The following is a 16,855-nucleotide window of genomic DNA, read 5'->3' as shown; positions in this document are numbered from 1 at the left end:
TTTAACTAACTCTCACCGCTCTCTGTTGTCCCTTCACAGCAGCTATAACTCTCAGCGCTCTCTGTTCCCCTTCACAGCAGGTATAACTCTCAGCGCTCTCTGTTGCCCCTTTAACGCAGTTCTCTCAGCGCTCTCTGTTGTCCCTTCACAGCACCTTCGATTAACTCTCAGCGCTCTCTTTTGCCCCTTTAACGCAGCTCTAACTCTCAGCACTCTCTGTTGCCACTTCACAGCAGCTCTGACCAACTCACACCTCTCTCCGTCTCCCATTCACAGCAGCTCTGAATCTCAGCGCTCTGTTGCCCCTTCACAGCATCTTCGACTAGCTCTCAGCCCTCTCTGTTGCCCCTTCACACCAGCTCTATCTCTCAGCGCTCTGTTGCCCCTTCACAGCAGCTCCGACTCTCTGCGCTCTCTGTTTCCCCTTCACAGCAGCTCTGAAACAACGCGAGGCCCACACTTACCACCACCACGCTCTTAGATGCGTCCAGGACGTGGATCACAGGCGCGCTGTATCTTGGGGCTATTTTAACTGCTGTGTGGGTTCTGAAAAGAGGCGTCAGGGAGAAAAACACATCCGTCAGGCCTGACAGTTCCTCCACAAGTCTTGTGCAGAACCATTAGAGATAATGTGCTCTTACAGTGCTTTTCAGAGAAAGATTTTAAGGTACTTATAAATATTGAACTCCAAATTTCCCTTGGAAAATGAGAATGACTTTCTGCCCACCCTAAGAGGGGCAAGCCAAGGGGAAAAGGCATGGATTTTTGGCCCAGACTACAAAGAAGCCTAGGAGAAAATGAGAAGGATGGTGTCCTCAGCTCTCTGCACTAGCAGCCCTTCTGAACTAAGGGAGCCAACCGGCCCGGGCAACAGCACTTTGTTGTCATAAAGGTCAAGGGGAGTTTCTTCCTGCAGACGAGCTGGGCCACCAGCCAGGACCCCTGGAGTGCCAGACACTGACAGGGGCCACGGGGCGCCACTCCCCAGCTGCTGCTCCCTGCCCCCGGAAGACACCAACACTTCTCCACCCCAAGCCCACCTGGTACTTGTAGGAAGGAACCTCGAACCGTAAATAAATTCAACACAAAGTAACACAGAGAGGCCAAAGCAACAATACCTTATCCTAACACTGGCTCAGCCCAAAATCCCTTTTGCCAAACTTGAAAATGTCAGTTCTGAGGAAGAAACACCCTTTAATCCTTAAAATTACCTAATTTTACCGCAAAATTGCCCTCTGACTGCTGAATGTTTATAGCAATAGCATAGGCTACACATCTGCTATTTCATTATGGAACATAACATATTAAAGTGAGAACTGAAAATGTATACACCCTCCCCTACTGTAGTTAAACCAGTACCCTGAAGCTGGGACAGAAGTGTGGACTTTGCCACAATTCCACATAAAAGCGTGACAACAGTAGTTTCCACAATATGGGCAGTGTTTCCAGTCTTTTCTCCTCTTTCCTTCCCCCTTAAAGTAGCAGCAGCTTTCCCCAAGTCAGATCCTTTCATATTCTTTCCCCTCAACTAAAATGTATTTTCATTTGGAAAGATGTCCAGAATATGCTACTTTATGAGGAAAAACCAAAGTAGCAAAACAGTATGTTTAATACAATTTTATTTAAAAAAGAAACAAAACAGGGCTTCCCTGGTGGCACAGTGGTTAAGAATCTGCCTGCCAATGCAGGGGACACGGATTCGAGCCCTGGTCCGGGAAGATCCCAAATGTTGCGGAGCAACTAAGCCCATGTGCCACAAAAACTGAGCCCATGTGCCACAACTACTGAAGCCCGCACACCAAGAGCCCATGCTCTGCAACAAGAGAAGCCACCACAGTGAGAAGCCTGCGCACCACAACGAAGAGTAGCCCCCGCTCGCCACAAGTAGGGTAAGCCTGCACGCAGCAACGAAGACCCAATGCAGCCAAAAATAAAAAACAAAACACTACCACCCTCAACCTGCCCCAACCAACCAACTTGCATATAAGTGTCTGTATATTTAGAAAACACGGAGAGACAGACATCAAAGAGTCAGCACTGGTTATACGGAGGTTAGAACTGGGACTGAAAGTGGGAAGGGAGAGACTAAATTTTACTTTCCATTCCTCTGAATTGTTTGACATGTTCTAATAAGTGTGTATTACTGAGGTAATTTTTAAAAACCAAGAGAATATTAAAGGTGCATTATTTGTGTGAGTGTGTTTATAAGAGGCTTCTAAGGGAAGGCTGTAAAGACTGATTCATAATGAGACAGACAAGACCTCTAACATTTCACCTGTTCCCTTTCTAAGCATATTTCTGTGCATAAACAGGAAGCAAAGGACTAAAGCCATAATCCACCAGAACTGGGCTGTGAGATGGAAGTTGAGGCCTAGGCCAGTTAGCACAGGAGATGCCTTCTGGACTGGGAGGCCCACCAGCAGGGGGAGCTGCATCTCGGCCCTGGAGCCGCCTAACGGACACCACTGCCTCCTCAGGACCCGTTTTGTGCCTACTGTGTGCTTGGGGACCAAAGATTCTGAAGATACCTTGGGTAGTCTATGAGGGGGTGAAGATTTTCAAACAGTAGGAAAAGTTATAAAGAAGAAGTTGCATCCAGTTTCAAAACACAAGTTAGACTCTGTATGTGTCCTCTTCCTCAGATGCTTCCTTAGCAACTTGAGACACACAAATATACCTCAGTCTTTCTTCTGCATGAAGTTCCCCCAGGAAACAATGTTTTAAGCCTGATGTAACTTCAGTGACATTTCTTTTAAAGACAGCCAGTAAAATTTAAAATGTTTAAATCAATATAATTGGTATTTATTAAGTATCCAAGGGTTCTCAGTGTAATTCTGGCCATTCTCTCTTTGATGAACCTCTGGAAAAGGGAACTGAGAAGAAATGGATGGATTTCATGATTGAAAAAGACAAAACAAAACAAATCAACGTGCTCCTTTCCAACGCAAACACTGTCCAAGCTGGATGAGCACAGGCATGAAATTTGAGCTTGCCCAGCTATCAAAGAGTGCTTCCGGGGACTTCCCTGGCGGTCCAGTGGTTAAGACTCCACGCTTCCACTGCAGAGGGTGAGGGTTCCATCCCTGGTCGGGGAACTAAGATCGGTTCCATCCCTGGTCGGGGAACTAAGATCCCCCATGCTGCGCAGTGCAGCCAAAATAAACAAACAAAATACCTCATCATTACTTAAAAAAAAAAAGAGTGCTTCCAGTTTGACATTGATTCCACTTTTTTCTAAGCTTCCATTTACATGAACTTCTCCAGCTGAAAGATTTCTTTCTGAAGTCTGAAAAGATGCAAAACAGTGGAATCTCTCCTCCCCTTCCTATGTACCTAGGGCAAAGGGCTAAATGCTGAGGCTGAATCCCAAATCCATCTCTGCTAAGTCACTAGTCAACATTTAGGATTTAATTAGTCACCTCCCACACTTGCCAAATAGGCATGATCATGTTGGCCTTAGAAGATCTTTTTTAACACGCTGAAAAAGAACAAGCACTCCAAGCACTTATTTCATGTCATACCCTATCTCAGAACTAGCGTTTTACATAAATGCAGCAAAACCAAAACTTAAAATTTGATGAGAAAAAATGAGAGAAAATGGGAAATAAGGATGGGAAAATTAAGATGGAATCAGGAGGGTTTCCCTGGTGGCGCTGTGGTTAAGAATCCGCCTGCCAATGCAGGGGACACGGGTTCGAGTCCTGGTCCAGGAAGATCCCACATGCCACAGAGCAACTAAGCCCGTGTGCCACAACTACTGAGCCTGCACTCTAGAGCCCACGAGCCACAACTATTGAAGCCTGCGAGCCATAACTACTGAAGCCCACACGCCTAGAGCCTGTGCTCCACAACAAGAGAAGCCACTGCAATGAGAAGCCCACGCACTGCAACGAAGAGTAGCCCCCGCTCGCTGTAACTAGAGAAAGCCCGCACGCAGCAACGAAGACCCAATGCAGCCAAAAATAATAAATAAATTAAATTTTAAAATTTATTTAAAAAAAAAGAAAGATGGAATCAGGAGTGAGATTAGCATGTAAAATTCATTCCTTGAAATCCTATACAAAGGAAAATATTATCAGTTATGTAATTCAGCACCTTACTTCATAGCAGTTTAAAAAAAAAAACAGAAAATTACCTCCACCTTTGAGCAATGTGACTTCCTGTTGAATTCTCCAAGTTAAACTACACAAAACATAATTGAAAAAGACATTTTGCAGTTATTGGCTTTAAACCAGTTACAAATTGAGAGCTAACTGCCAGACTTGTGCCCTTGAGAAGTTCTGTAGCTAAAAGGGCCAGATTTCCGTTAAAGTCATTTCTCGTTTGTGACACAAAACCATCTGTATTACAGACAGGAGAATATTCAGTTTTCTAGTCTCTTATAGCTACAGGTTAAAAAGGGCCATTCCAAGCAGATTTCTACCCACATATGACCCCAAATCTGTATAACCCTTTCAGCCTCTCCAAGGATCCATCCTCAAGCCTCATTTCGTGTCTTGGGGGTACAGTTCTAATTCTCTCATGCTACCTACCGCAGGCCCCTGAGGTTTGGAAAAGCCATGCTGCTATTCCCCTCACAGATCTGCTTTCATGAGAATTTGGAAGTCCTGAGCCTCCATTTGCTCAAAAACAGCAAAGGAAAGAACTGGGCCTCTGCTGAGCCCTCCATAGGTCTGTAGGAGGTGATGATAAGCATTCTCAGATGACTTCTGAGACATTCAAACTCCCGAATGCTTTCTAGCAAAGCTGATTCTCCCAGGGTAGAAGGCTTCTTATACAGATGCAAAAAGCACTAACCATAAAGAGATCGATAAATCCGACTTCATGAAAATGAAGAACTTTTGTTACCCAAAATACCACTAAGACAGCAAAAGGTAAGCCATATTGGAAGACTCTATTTGCAATATATATTTCTGATAAAGAGTCTTGTCTCTAGTATAAAGAATGCATACAAATCAGTAAAAGAAAAAAAAAGGCAGAATACCTAATTAAAAAAAAAATTTAAAAAGCATATCCAAGTGGTCAATATACACATGAAAAGGTACTCAACATCATTAGTCAGTAGAGAAATACAAATGAAGACCTTAGCAAGATACTGTTACACACACACTAAAATGGATAAAACTGAAAAGGGTGTGGAATAACTGGAAATCTCATAATTGCCGGTGGGAGTATAAATTAATAGAATCACTTTGGAATAAATATCTAATGCCAATGACCATATGCATATTCTGTGACCCAGCAAGTCTGCTTCAGGGCAGAAATACATACATAGCAGCATTCCGTGTAATAGCCCCAAACTGGAAAAACCCAAATGTCCACCAACACTAGCATGGATAAATAAGCCAGAGGGCACAATACAATGCAATATTATACCACAATGGGAAAAAAAACAAAAACAAAAACACTACTGTAATAATGAGTTTAGGCCTTAAAGACATAATGTTGAGAGGGACACAGAAGAATGAATATATACAGTAGGATTCCACTTACACAAAGTTGAAATGCAGACAAAACCAAACTGTGGTGATGGAAGATAGAATGACTAGGTCGGGGGATCCAGTGAAGTTCCCAGAGTGTCATTAATGTTCTATTTCTTGATCTGGGGGTTATTACATGGGTGGTTTCATTTTTGTAAAAATTCATCAAGTTGTTTACCTGTGACTTGTGTACTTTTCTACGTGAGTGCTATACTTAGCAAAAGTGCTTACTTAAATAAGAGGGCTTGACGAAGCAAGCCTCCAGGTCTGAGACCTCACCCACTGTCACCACTTTAAAATGAAGGCAGAAGGGGGAATTTTACACTGACATTCCTGGAGGCTGCACGAGAATCTGTTTTTCAAAGGCTGCTCTTGCACTACAATGGAGAAGGGGATGGTTATCTGGAAGCACCACTACTGGCTTTTATTTTCTAAATAATTTTTCAGAAACTGCAACAGGCATGGAAGAGAATAGAACCAGAAAAGCTCATCGAGAAACAAAACATCAGAGAGTTAAAGAGACCTTGGGAGGTCATGGGATCCAGATTTCTGTCTCCTTGGAGGAACACATTCAGTTTCCCAGACGATGAGAACAGATATTCTACAATAGCACTAAGACTGTGGGTGATTTCTGATCTGATTAATTTTAACTTGATATACCAGGTTATAACTGGTATAGAGTCATAGCCATAAGAGTCCTTATGGCTAAGTTTGCCAATGATGTATCCCGAGAGGCTAGTCATGTTACTTCTGGTTATTTTTTAAGAAACCTCTTTAATCTGGTGGCTCTTACTTGGTAAGAGATATAGTAGAATTAACTACTGGTAACATTCCAACTTGCACAAGTAGCAATATGTGGTTTCCTGGTATTGAACTCCCGAGTGCAGTGTCCACATAAAGTGGTTCTTATTTGGAAACCAGCATCACATTTACATAACTCATAATGCATTTCATTACATCTTTTCATTTAAATATTTATTTATCCTCTTTTACAACCATGATTTTAAAAGGTCTTTCATTTTGACAATAATCTGTAGATTCCCTTACCATTCTCTTTGCTAAGCTAATGAACATTCACACTATAATCATCAATTACCCACAATCACGCTCATTGAAACCTCAGTTATCGATGGTTGGTCAAATCCCTGGAGAACGATCTGTCAGTATCCTAGTGGGTAAGTCCTTCGTGGAGAAGCAAACCTAGTTTTCTAATGTGAGCAACAATAGCCACACTACTGAGTCCTTCAAGTATGAAAAGCAATTAGTGGATACATGACATAGAACCCTGACTACTCATGAACATGGTCCATTCAGGTTATAAATGGAAGGATGGTCAATTTTATGTGCCAATTTGGGTAGGCCATGGTACCCAGTTTTTGGTCAAACAACAATCTAGATATTTCTGTGAAGGTATTTTTTAGATATGATTAACATTTAAATCAGTAGGCTCTGAGTAAAGCAGATTGTCCTCCGTGTGGGTGAGCCTCATCCAATCAATTAAAGACCTTAAGAGAGAAGACTGCAGTCCCCAGAGGAAGAAGGCCTTCTGACTCCAGACCGCCTTTGGACTCAAGATGCAATAGCAACTCTTGCCTGGCCTCCAGTCTGCCCACGTTCCCTGCAGATTTCAGACGTACCTGCCCCCATATCGCATAAGCCAGTTCCTTAAAATCAATCACTCTCCCTCCCTCCTCCCACACCCCCTGTATGGACACACATACACACACACACACACACATGCACGCACACACACACCCCTTACTGATCCTGTTTCTGTGGAGATCCCTAATACAAATGGCGTAACATACAGTTGTTTCCAGAGTGAAAGGAACTCTGGAATAGCTTTGTCCCGCCATCTACTGTATTTTGTATCAGAAAGGTAAACTGCATGCTTGTGCGACCATCAAGGTCAGTGCTCCTCCTGGGCACTGCTCCCTGCCAAAGTGAACTACATGGGGCATAAGGAATGTGTCATAAGAAGTCTAATATCCATGGAACTCTGCTCAACATTATGTAACAACCTAAATGGGAAAATAATTTGAAAAAGAATGGATCTACGTGTATGTACAACTAAATCACTCTGCTGTACACCTGAAACTAACACAACATTGTTAATCAACTACACTCCAATATAAAATAAAAATTTTTTAAAAAGTCTAATACCCATAATTAACATACCTCTCACCAAATATCATTATGATCGTGACCCCAGGAGAAATCCGACAAACTGAATAATAATCATGTGACCAAATTTGAACTTTCTCTTCTTTAAATTATTTGACCCAAAGGTCTCTCTTTCAGAAACAACTTCCCAAAGTGATCCTCTGATTCATTCTCTCTAGGTCAGCTTTCTATCTCAACTATTACAAGGTCGGAGTTTCTTCAAGAGAATCTGTAATTATTCAGTCAGACACCTGCTTCAAGACAGAGAGTGGGCTAAAGTTCAAGCAGTGTTTTTGTGCCAAAAAACACAGCTTCTCCACTCAGTTTGATTTCAAGAGGATAAGTGTTCCTTAGAAGTCTCAGGAACTGACTGGGAGGTGAGAAGATGAAGGAAAAGAGGACTGCAGGCCAAAGGAATCCAAAAACAGGGAGAGGCGGGTAGATGACAGAGGAATTTCCTGCAGCAGGCCCCCAAATGATTCTGGCTCTTGTGGTGTGAAGGCTGGAAAGTTCGTGTATTTATATGATAAGGAGCCAATGCACTATGCATAAGAAAAAAAGTCAGGTTTTATCACTGTTTATAAACACTGGCGTTTAAGAGAATTTAAGGGAAGCACAAAGCTCATTAGCATGACTTACCTCGAAGTGGTAGCTCCTCCAATCAACAACGGAATCTTTATAGCTAATCTCTCCATTTCCTTAGCAACGAAAATCATTTCATCCAGGGAAGGAGTGATTAGTCCTGACAGGCCAATTATATCTATTATTTAAAAAAAGAGAAAAAAGGACAGTGAGAAGGAGGATGAGAGGAAAAGTATGAAGACTCATTTTCAAAACTTTGTAATAAAGACCACAAGACAGAAGATAAATTCCTAATTTCTAATTCTGAGGCTTCTTTTCTGACTGGGGGTTTTCACTGTATTGTTTGCTTTCAGAAGTAAATATGATTTGCAACTTCAAGTTGCGATAATATGCTTGCCACACTTTCGGGAAGCCACGCAATTGTTAGTTCATGATTTCCCAGACTCGACATGTCACAGTGTCAGAAGAAACATAAAAGCAACTACACACAGAGGAAAAAAAATCTAATAAAACTGTGCTCTTTTAAGAAGCCTGTCCCCATTCCCCTTCCTCATAGCTAGAAAGGAGTTTCACGGTTACCTAGTCACCCCTTCGACCTCCATTATAAACGGCAATGACAGCACCCTCAGGCAGAGCTGGCACTTGAATGTCTGAATGTCCCACCATCCCACATGGGCTGGGACATGACTACTCACCGACAGACAGACACTGGGAGGAAATGGTATTTACTGAAATGCCCAGGAACGCGGCTGTACAGTACCTGCTTTGTGGTCGAGAGCAGCTTTCAGTATCTTGTCGCATGGAGTCATGACTCCTAAGTCAATAACTCTGGGGCACAGAAATGAGATGTGAGAAAATCAATGAGAACCCGCTGGCGAAAAAGCTAAAACGAACATTTTTATTTAGCCATTAAATACTGCTCTAACGTAAACTGGAATCACACTGAAAAGCTCACTAAATATCAACCACCAACTCAACGACGACTGCCATTTATTAGGAACTGACCATGGGTCAGGGACTATGCTGAGCTTTTTTAAACACCTTTGGCGACTTAATCCACAGAGCATCTAATCCACCTATTTAAAGTAGACAATTCAATAATTTTTGGTAGAGGACACTATTATTTCCTAAGCGCTGGTAAAATATATATAACACATAATTTGCCATTTTAACCTAAGTACAATTCAGCATCACTAATCAGTCGTTCGCAATGTTATGCAATCATCACCAGCATTTATTTTCAAAACTCTTTCATCGCCCCAAAAGAAACTCTGTAATCTCTCAGCAACAATCCCCGATCGGCCCGCCCCAACCCCTGGTAACCTCTACTCTACTTTCTGTCTCTATGAATTTGCCTAGTCTGGATATTTATACAAGTGGAATCATACATTATTTGTCCTTTTGTGTCTGGCTTATATCACTTAGCATAATGACTTCAAGGTTGCTCCACGTTGTAGCCTGTGTCAGAACTTCATTCCTTTTTAAGGCTGAATAATATTCCATTGTATGAATGTGCCACGTGGTGCTTATTCATCCATCTGTCAACGGACACCTGGGTTGTTTCCACTATGCTAAGCCTTCTGTATAAATAATCCTGTTTAACCCTCACAGGAACTCTACATGGAAGCACTACCATAAGGCCCATTTTCTGTGGTTTGTTTCATATTTTACTTCATGCATTTATCCAAATATATACACTGGATGGATTATTACAAATGGCATTATTGCGTTAAAGAATATATATATTTTTACGATGCTTGCTTGATTCATATTTTAAACTCGATTTTGAGGCAGGTTTTACCAATTAATACTCTCTCTTTTTTTTTTAAATTCTTGAAAACATGATTTTTACATTTTAATGAGGAAGGGCCCAGAGAAGTGTGGGCCCAGAAGTTAAGCATCTTGTCCAAACAACTAGTCAGTAGCAGAGCTGAGGTTTGAACCAGGATCTGACACCAAAATCCATCTTCTTCGCCATGTAGGCCAATAAAGATGCTGGGTAAGTTCACTCAATAAATATCCACTGAACAGTATACCCTACATGGAAGCCAACAAGGAGGATAAGCAAGAAGAGGTCAGTTCCTGCACATGAAAAGATGACGAGAAGGAATCTGGTGACTTAAGTCGAGGGAGAGGGAGACTGAATTAGAGAGCAGGTAACCACGAGAGATGGAGTGAGACTCAAAGGAAGAGCTGACCCTGGGCCGGCACACGAGAAGGGGGACGCAACTGGGCAGAGGAAGCCTGGAGCCTCTGGACGCTCAGAGGACAGAGTAACACCAAGGAATTGTAACTGAGGGAGGAGACCGCTTTCTGGAACTCGGAGAAAATGGGACTTCTGCCCTGGAAGATGTTCTATAAACTACTCTTCTATTCTAGATTTAGAGAGTACACGGAATGTCAGTCATTTTGACAATTTAATTTGATCATAAGTATTTGTTTTAAAGATGTTTAAAAAATTACAGTATGCGTTTTCACTTGCTTCCTAATGTCAACAATTCTTATAACTAAATAGGCAAAATAATTTTAAATTAAAAAAAAAAATCAATGCTTAAGAACTACTACCTGACATCATGTCAGCTGCTAACAGGTGGGTGTAGTTGGACACCAGGGGCAGGAAGGAGCCTTGCTTCTCACTATATAGCTTTTCATACTGTTAGATTTTTTAGCTTGTTGCCATATTACTTAAATTAAAAAAAATAATAAACTAGCACATATGGAATCCTCAGTAAGTACACAATTTCAAATCAATGCTAACTCTATTCAGGTCTGTTAGCACTAAGCCGGTAGAGAACAAATGCTGTAGGTGTTGATGATGGGGCACTGCAGGTTATAACAGGGGTGAGGTGGAACCCTTTTTTTTTTTTTTTTTTTAGCACATTGCACTCAGTCTGGCAACTGTATTTGTTAAACTGTGACTAAATACAGCCTATAAAACTAAGCAAAATAGCATATTGCTTTTATATCAAGACAAAGAGGCATGTATTTCAAAGCTGACTGCTTTCAGCATTGCATATATTTTAAAAATTCAATTAAAAATCATCAGTATGATGGCAAGAATCATCTTCCTCTCAATTCTTTTTCTTGTTTTAGGCACTGTATCGTTCAGGAACATCGTGTGATGCTTGCTTTTGTTTGAGGAAAAGTAAGGAGACCTCGTGGCCGGAAAGAAATGGAGGAAGGAGAAAGTTGTAGGGAGTAAGGTCAGAGAGGGAGAAGAGGGCATCTTTTTTTCTCTTTTTAATTTTTATTATTTATTTATTTTTTATTTTTGGCTGCGTTGGGTCTTCGTTGTTGCGTGTGGGCTTTCTCTAGGTGCGGCGAGCGGGGGCTACTCTTTGTTGCGGTGCGTGGGCTTCTCATTGCAGTGGCTTCTCTTGTTGCAGAGCACGGGCTCTAGGCGCACGGGCTTCAGTAGTTGTGGCAAGCGGGCTCAGTAGTTGTGGTTCGCGGGCTCTAGAGCGCAGGCTTAGTTGCTCCGCGGAATGTGGGATCTTCCTGGACCTGTGTCCCCTGCACTGGCAGGCGGATTCTTAACCACTGCACCACCAGGGAAGCCCCGTAGAGGGCATCTTAGTGGCAGCGATTAGTTCGATTTTCAAAATATTGTTTCTTTAGCTATCCAAATGGAGCCCTTAGGTAGTCGTCTGGATAGGTAAGCCTGAAGTCCAGGTGACAGATCCATGCTGGGGATAAAACTTGGGACTTGACAGCATATTAGATGGTGTTAAAAAGTCCTCAGACTGTGTGTAAAAGATGTAGAAAAATAAATTGCCAAAAGCGGGTGGAGGGTGGGGAGAAAGGGGGAAGGGAAGGCGGGGAGAGAGGAGGGGAAGGGGAGGGGAGATGAAAGGGGAGAGGAGCAAGAAAAAAAAAGTCATGAGACTGAATGAGATGATCTAAGACTCTCTGACCAGACCCACTTTAACCCGATCTGACTTTTATCAAGATCCCAGGTGGTCAGAAGGCACATTACAGTCCGAGAAGCACTAACCTAGGTAGTGAGGACAGACAGAGAAGAGGTCCCAGGGCTGAGCCTCGGAGCACTCCCCTGTTCAAGGGTTGCACAGAGAAGGAGAAATCAGCAAGAGAGTGACAACCGGCAGTCAGGCGGCTAAGAAGAGGTCTGGAAACAGTGAGCCAGGGGTCTGGGGTACAAGTTCAACTTCCAACATGTTAGGCTGCCTTAAGAGGTCTTGCTGGGAGACAGTCAAATACATCACTGTTTAGAGGAGCACTTCCCAACGTTTTCCACGCATAGAAAGTAGTATTTATGGCACTGGGATACAGGAAGGAGGCTGCTCACCACCAGGGACAGCTAATCTAGGCCTGGGGTTGTCCCCAGCCCCACCCCAGAAGAAGGGGATCAGTTTCTGAGCATGTGTGAGTTGAGAAATCAGTTTCTGAGCACATGTGAGTTCATTAGAATATGAATTCTAATTCATATTCTGAATTAGAATATGGTGTGACAAATGCCACTGAGGAGGCATTTACAGTGTGCTGTGGGAGACCATCTAATCTCGGTAACAACTAGAAGCACCCCAGGAGGGTGATTCCAGCTGCATTTTGAAAAAATATGTAGGTATTAGCTGGATGAAGGAAAACAGAGGGCCACCCAGGCAGAAACTAGTACTATGAAGGTCCAGAATCACAAACAACTGGCCCTGGGGAACCCTGGCTGAAGGAAAGGAACTGAAGCCTGGGTTAATCCCATCCCTGCCTTCCGTGGCGGCTGCCATTCTTCCCACCATCTCCTCCCATTTTCTCTCCCCTTTACTACAACTCCCTGCGTCCCCCAAATAGCTCTCCACCTCCCTTGGCTTTCCCTTGGTTTCCCTTCTGCACTCTGAGCTATACCCCGTGTCTGTAGGCCTCTTATACACATTCTTATATTTTGCCACATGAGAGATTAAAGAAAATAAAAATGATGTTATGGAAAATTTTGTATTTTATAATCATCTTTCTAAAGTGCTTATAACAGAGCTGTAAATGCAAGCATTTAATTTGGGTTTCTAATACAGAAAAAAATGTAAGCTGCACTAAATGCCTTAGCAAAGGCATCCAATACTATTTAAGAATTCATACAATTTAGAAAATAAATATTGTAATATATAAAGCCCCTTTTACTCTCCAGAAGGAATTAAAATGGAATATAAAGCTAGCTTTGCATCTGCATCCACTTAGGGTGCCTCATATTTGCTGTCATGTGAAATGAAGTTAAAGGTGGCAGCTTCTTCTGATCCTGCAATTCACATGTACCACCACTAGATGGGAGTACCGTACCAGTCTGCAGCCCCAACTAAGATTTCCAAGCTGTGGTTAAGAACAGATAAATGGATAAAGCAGGAGTGATACATGCATACAATGGAACCATAAGAAGCCATAAGAAAGAAGGAAATCCTGCCATTATGACATGGATGGACCATGAGGGCATTATGCTAAGTGAAATAAGTCAGACAGAGAGAGACAAATACTTTATGATATGCTCACACAGGGAATCTAAAAAAGCTGAACTCATAGAAACAGAGAGTAGGACCGGTGTTACCAGGGGCTGAGGGGTGGGGAAGTGGGGAGACGCTGGTCAAGGGTACAAACTTCCAGTTGGAAGATGAATAAGTTCTAGGGATATAATGCACAGCACTGTGAATGGAGTTAACAATACTGTATGATATACTTGAGAGTGTTTAGAAAGTAGATCTTAATGTGCTCACCACAAACAAGAAATGGTAATTATGTGATGTGATGGAGGTGTTAGCTAACACTATGGTAGTGATCATACTGCAATATATAAGTGTATCAAATCAACACGTTTTACACTTTAAACAATGTTATATGTCAATTATATCTCAATTAAGCTGGAAAACGACAGACAGACACACACACACACACACACACACACACAGTTGAAAGCCTCCAAATAATTATAAAGAGAGCATGTTGAGGTGCTAGGAGAAGTCTCTAGTGCGCCCTTGACTTAGATACAGTCGTTTTCCTCACTCAGCTGAAAGCTCTAACATTATACAGTTTCAAAGTGTCCCCTTCTTAGCCATATATTGCGTATTATTTACCCATACTAGACAATTATATTAAGAACCACTGGTTAAAATGAAAATATGCCTCATTATCTGTTTCATCAGATCCATATTTTTTAAAGTACTAGATGTATATCTAATTTTAACATTTTAACATTTCTGTTAATATATCCTACTTTTTCTTACCCAGTTAAACAGTGTGCATTATCTGTTAAATGGGAAAAGTCCACATTTGTCTTTTTATATAATTATTGTTAAAGAGTATATCTAAAATCAACTTTCATGTAATCAAATATCTGATCAAAAATGTTTTTAAATATTCTAAATTATTTCTTCAGAGGAATTTAGCTAGAATATTCATATTATATATTACAGTTAAAGTTGTTTATAACTAGAATAAATACTGGAAGCTAAACTGACATAACACAGAATCCCGACTTTTGGATTCAGAAGCCCTGAGTACAGCCTGCCACTTGCTAACTGTGTAAAATGAGAAATACAATAATTGAGGCAGGCAAAGCAGGATCAAAACCATAAAAAGAAAGAATGAACAAAAAGAAAGAAAGAAAGAGAGGGAGGGAGGAAGGAAGGAAGGAATCAGGAAAAGAATACCAAAAAACAAAGAAAAAGAAAAATCAGTTACATAAAAGCACTATATAAATTGTGAAGCAGAAAACAAATGTTAGGTATTAGTAAACTCTTGGTGGACACATCCCCAGATCTATTTAAATTCTCAAATGTGCAAATTCTATTGCATCATCCCCATAAAAAGTGTGTTTTCTGTCTAGACAGAACTGTCACTTTCAGTCCTCTTTACTTCTTTTTTCCCCCACAAAGAACACGTCTTTTCATGAGATTTACTGCATCAACGACAAAGAACCAGGAACGAGAAAGTTGCATTAATATCTGGTACTGGATGGTTTGCTAGACTCACTCACTAGCTGGGTGATTCACCCAGGCATCAGCTGGAACATGGATACCGAGCAAAAGCATACATTTAACTACACAAAGCAGCTATCAGGGGCACCTGTCTACTAGCTGACGTCATAACATTAAACCCACCAGGGCCAAGAGTCTATGTGTTACAAGACATAAGACCCAAAGGGGTGTTTGACCTGATAGAAAAAGTTTGCATGTTAACTTATTATTTTTTTTTTTTTTTTGCAAGAATAAAATTTCATCAGAAGATGTTTCTCCAGTTACTCCAGATAAGTGACCCCCAGTGCACAAGCCAGAGGAACTGGGTATGCTGGAGGAAAGTCTCAGGTTTAATAAGCCACTTTCACTGTTGACATTGGGCTCCAGTAGCACCCTGGAGAAATGCCACAGTTTTCCCTAGCCTCTTTTTTTTTTTTTTTTTTTTGACTGCTTTGGGTCTTGGTTGCTGCACGCGGGCTTTCTCTAGGTGTGGCAAGCGGGGGGCTACTCTTCATTGCAGTGAGCAGGGTTCTCATTGCAGTGGCTTCTCTTGTTGCGGAGCACAGGCTCTAGGCGCGTGGGTTTCAGCAGTTGTGGCTCGCCGGCTCTGGAGCACAGGCTCTAGGCGCGTGGGTTTCAGCAGTTGTGGCTCGCCGGCTCTAGAGCACAGGTTCAGCAGTTGTGGCGCACGGGCTTAGTTGCTCCGCGGCATGTGGGATCTTCCCGGACCAGGGATCAAACCCGTATCCCCTGCACTGGCAGGCAGAGTCTTAACCACTGCACCACCAGGGAAGTCCCTTAAAATGTTTTAACTGGAGGAAAAAACATTCCTGGTATGATTCTCTCAGCTACTTATCCATTTTTCATAATAAAAAATGATAAACACATGACAATGATATCTCAAGAATTGCTGTAGAGAGTTTGCCTACAAATTGCCTTTTCAATAGTTCTTGTCCCGCTATCACCACTGAATATGTTCCTGGCTTTTTAGCCTGATAAACAGTAAAGTTCTTGAATGGAGAAAAGTCAACTAAATCACTTCGGCGTCTCTGATACAATGCATGGTATGCAGTAGACCATCTATAAACATTTATCAGCGTAACTGAATTTGAACTAATTATGATGAATGCAAATAGAAACCAACAACATAGGGTTTGAAAAGATGAGACAACAGAAGAAATGTCAGAGATTTTAGGAAGCAAATACCTCATCCAAATACTTATTCCTCGTCCAAATACTTATCCTATAGGTAAAATCTCATTATAACAACCTCCACTGTACCTCCAGTATTTTTATCTTAAAAAAAAAATTAATATATTCCAAGAACAATATTCCTCATTTCCAGGACCAGGAGAGAATGCTAAGTCTTTGACAGTGAACAGGCAGCCAAACGGAAGTGCCTGTGAAGACAGTCAGAGGGAAGAAGGTGCCGCCCTGACACTGCTCCTCCATCTCCAGCCTTTCTGAGTGGTCCTTAGCTGCATTTAATTAGCCTTGAATGAACGCAGACATGGATAAACATTTTGAGAGTAGGCAGGGGGCTTAGAGGGTAATTATTATCTGACAGTGGGCAAAGACAACTCCAAGGGGGCCCGGCTGTAGCTGCAGTCAAGTCTCTCTTCTCTATAGAGGAAAAACGCACATTGGAAAGAAGTCCATGACTCAAAGAGACTGTTGGTT

The 16,855-nt window shown here is 41.9% G+C and overlaps 1 protein-coding gene across 9 annotated transcripts in view; it reads right to left on the bottom strand.

The window, feature by feature from the left end:
• The window catches only part of MTR (5-methyltetrahydrofolate-homocysteine methyltransferase), a 125,783-nt gene that overhangs the window by 33,485 nt on the left and 75,443 nt on the right, over positions 1 to 16,855 (bottom strand). For all 9 annotated transcript variants that reach the window (XR_009498093.1, XM_059900971.1, XM_059900967.1 and 6 more), the window contains 3 exons: positions 8,986 to 9,053; positions 8,283 to 8,403; positions 465 to 546 (listed from right to left, as the gene is read on the bottom strand). Coding sequence is in view for 8 of the 9 variants with exons in the window: in XM_059900971.1 (XP_059756954.1) it covers positions 465 to 546; positions 8,283 to 8,403; positions 8,986 to 9,053 (271 nt within the window). In the remaining variant the exon portion in view is untranslated. The remainder of the gene's footprint in view (positions 1 to 464; positions 547 to 8,282; positions 8,404 to 8,985; positions 9,054 to 16,855) is intronic.

The sequence above is a fragment of the Balaenoptera ricei genome, chromosome 16, assembly GCF_028023285.1.
Source record: "Balaenoptera ricei isolate mBalRic1 chromosome 16, mBalRic1.hap2, whole genome shotgun sequence".
Lineage (NCBI taxonomy): Eukaryota > Metazoa > Chordata > Mammalia > Artiodactyla > Balaenopteridae > Balaenoptera > Balaenoptera ricei.
Note: the sequence above shows the minus strand (reverse complement) of the source record. Positions and strands in the feature narration are given on the sequence as shown.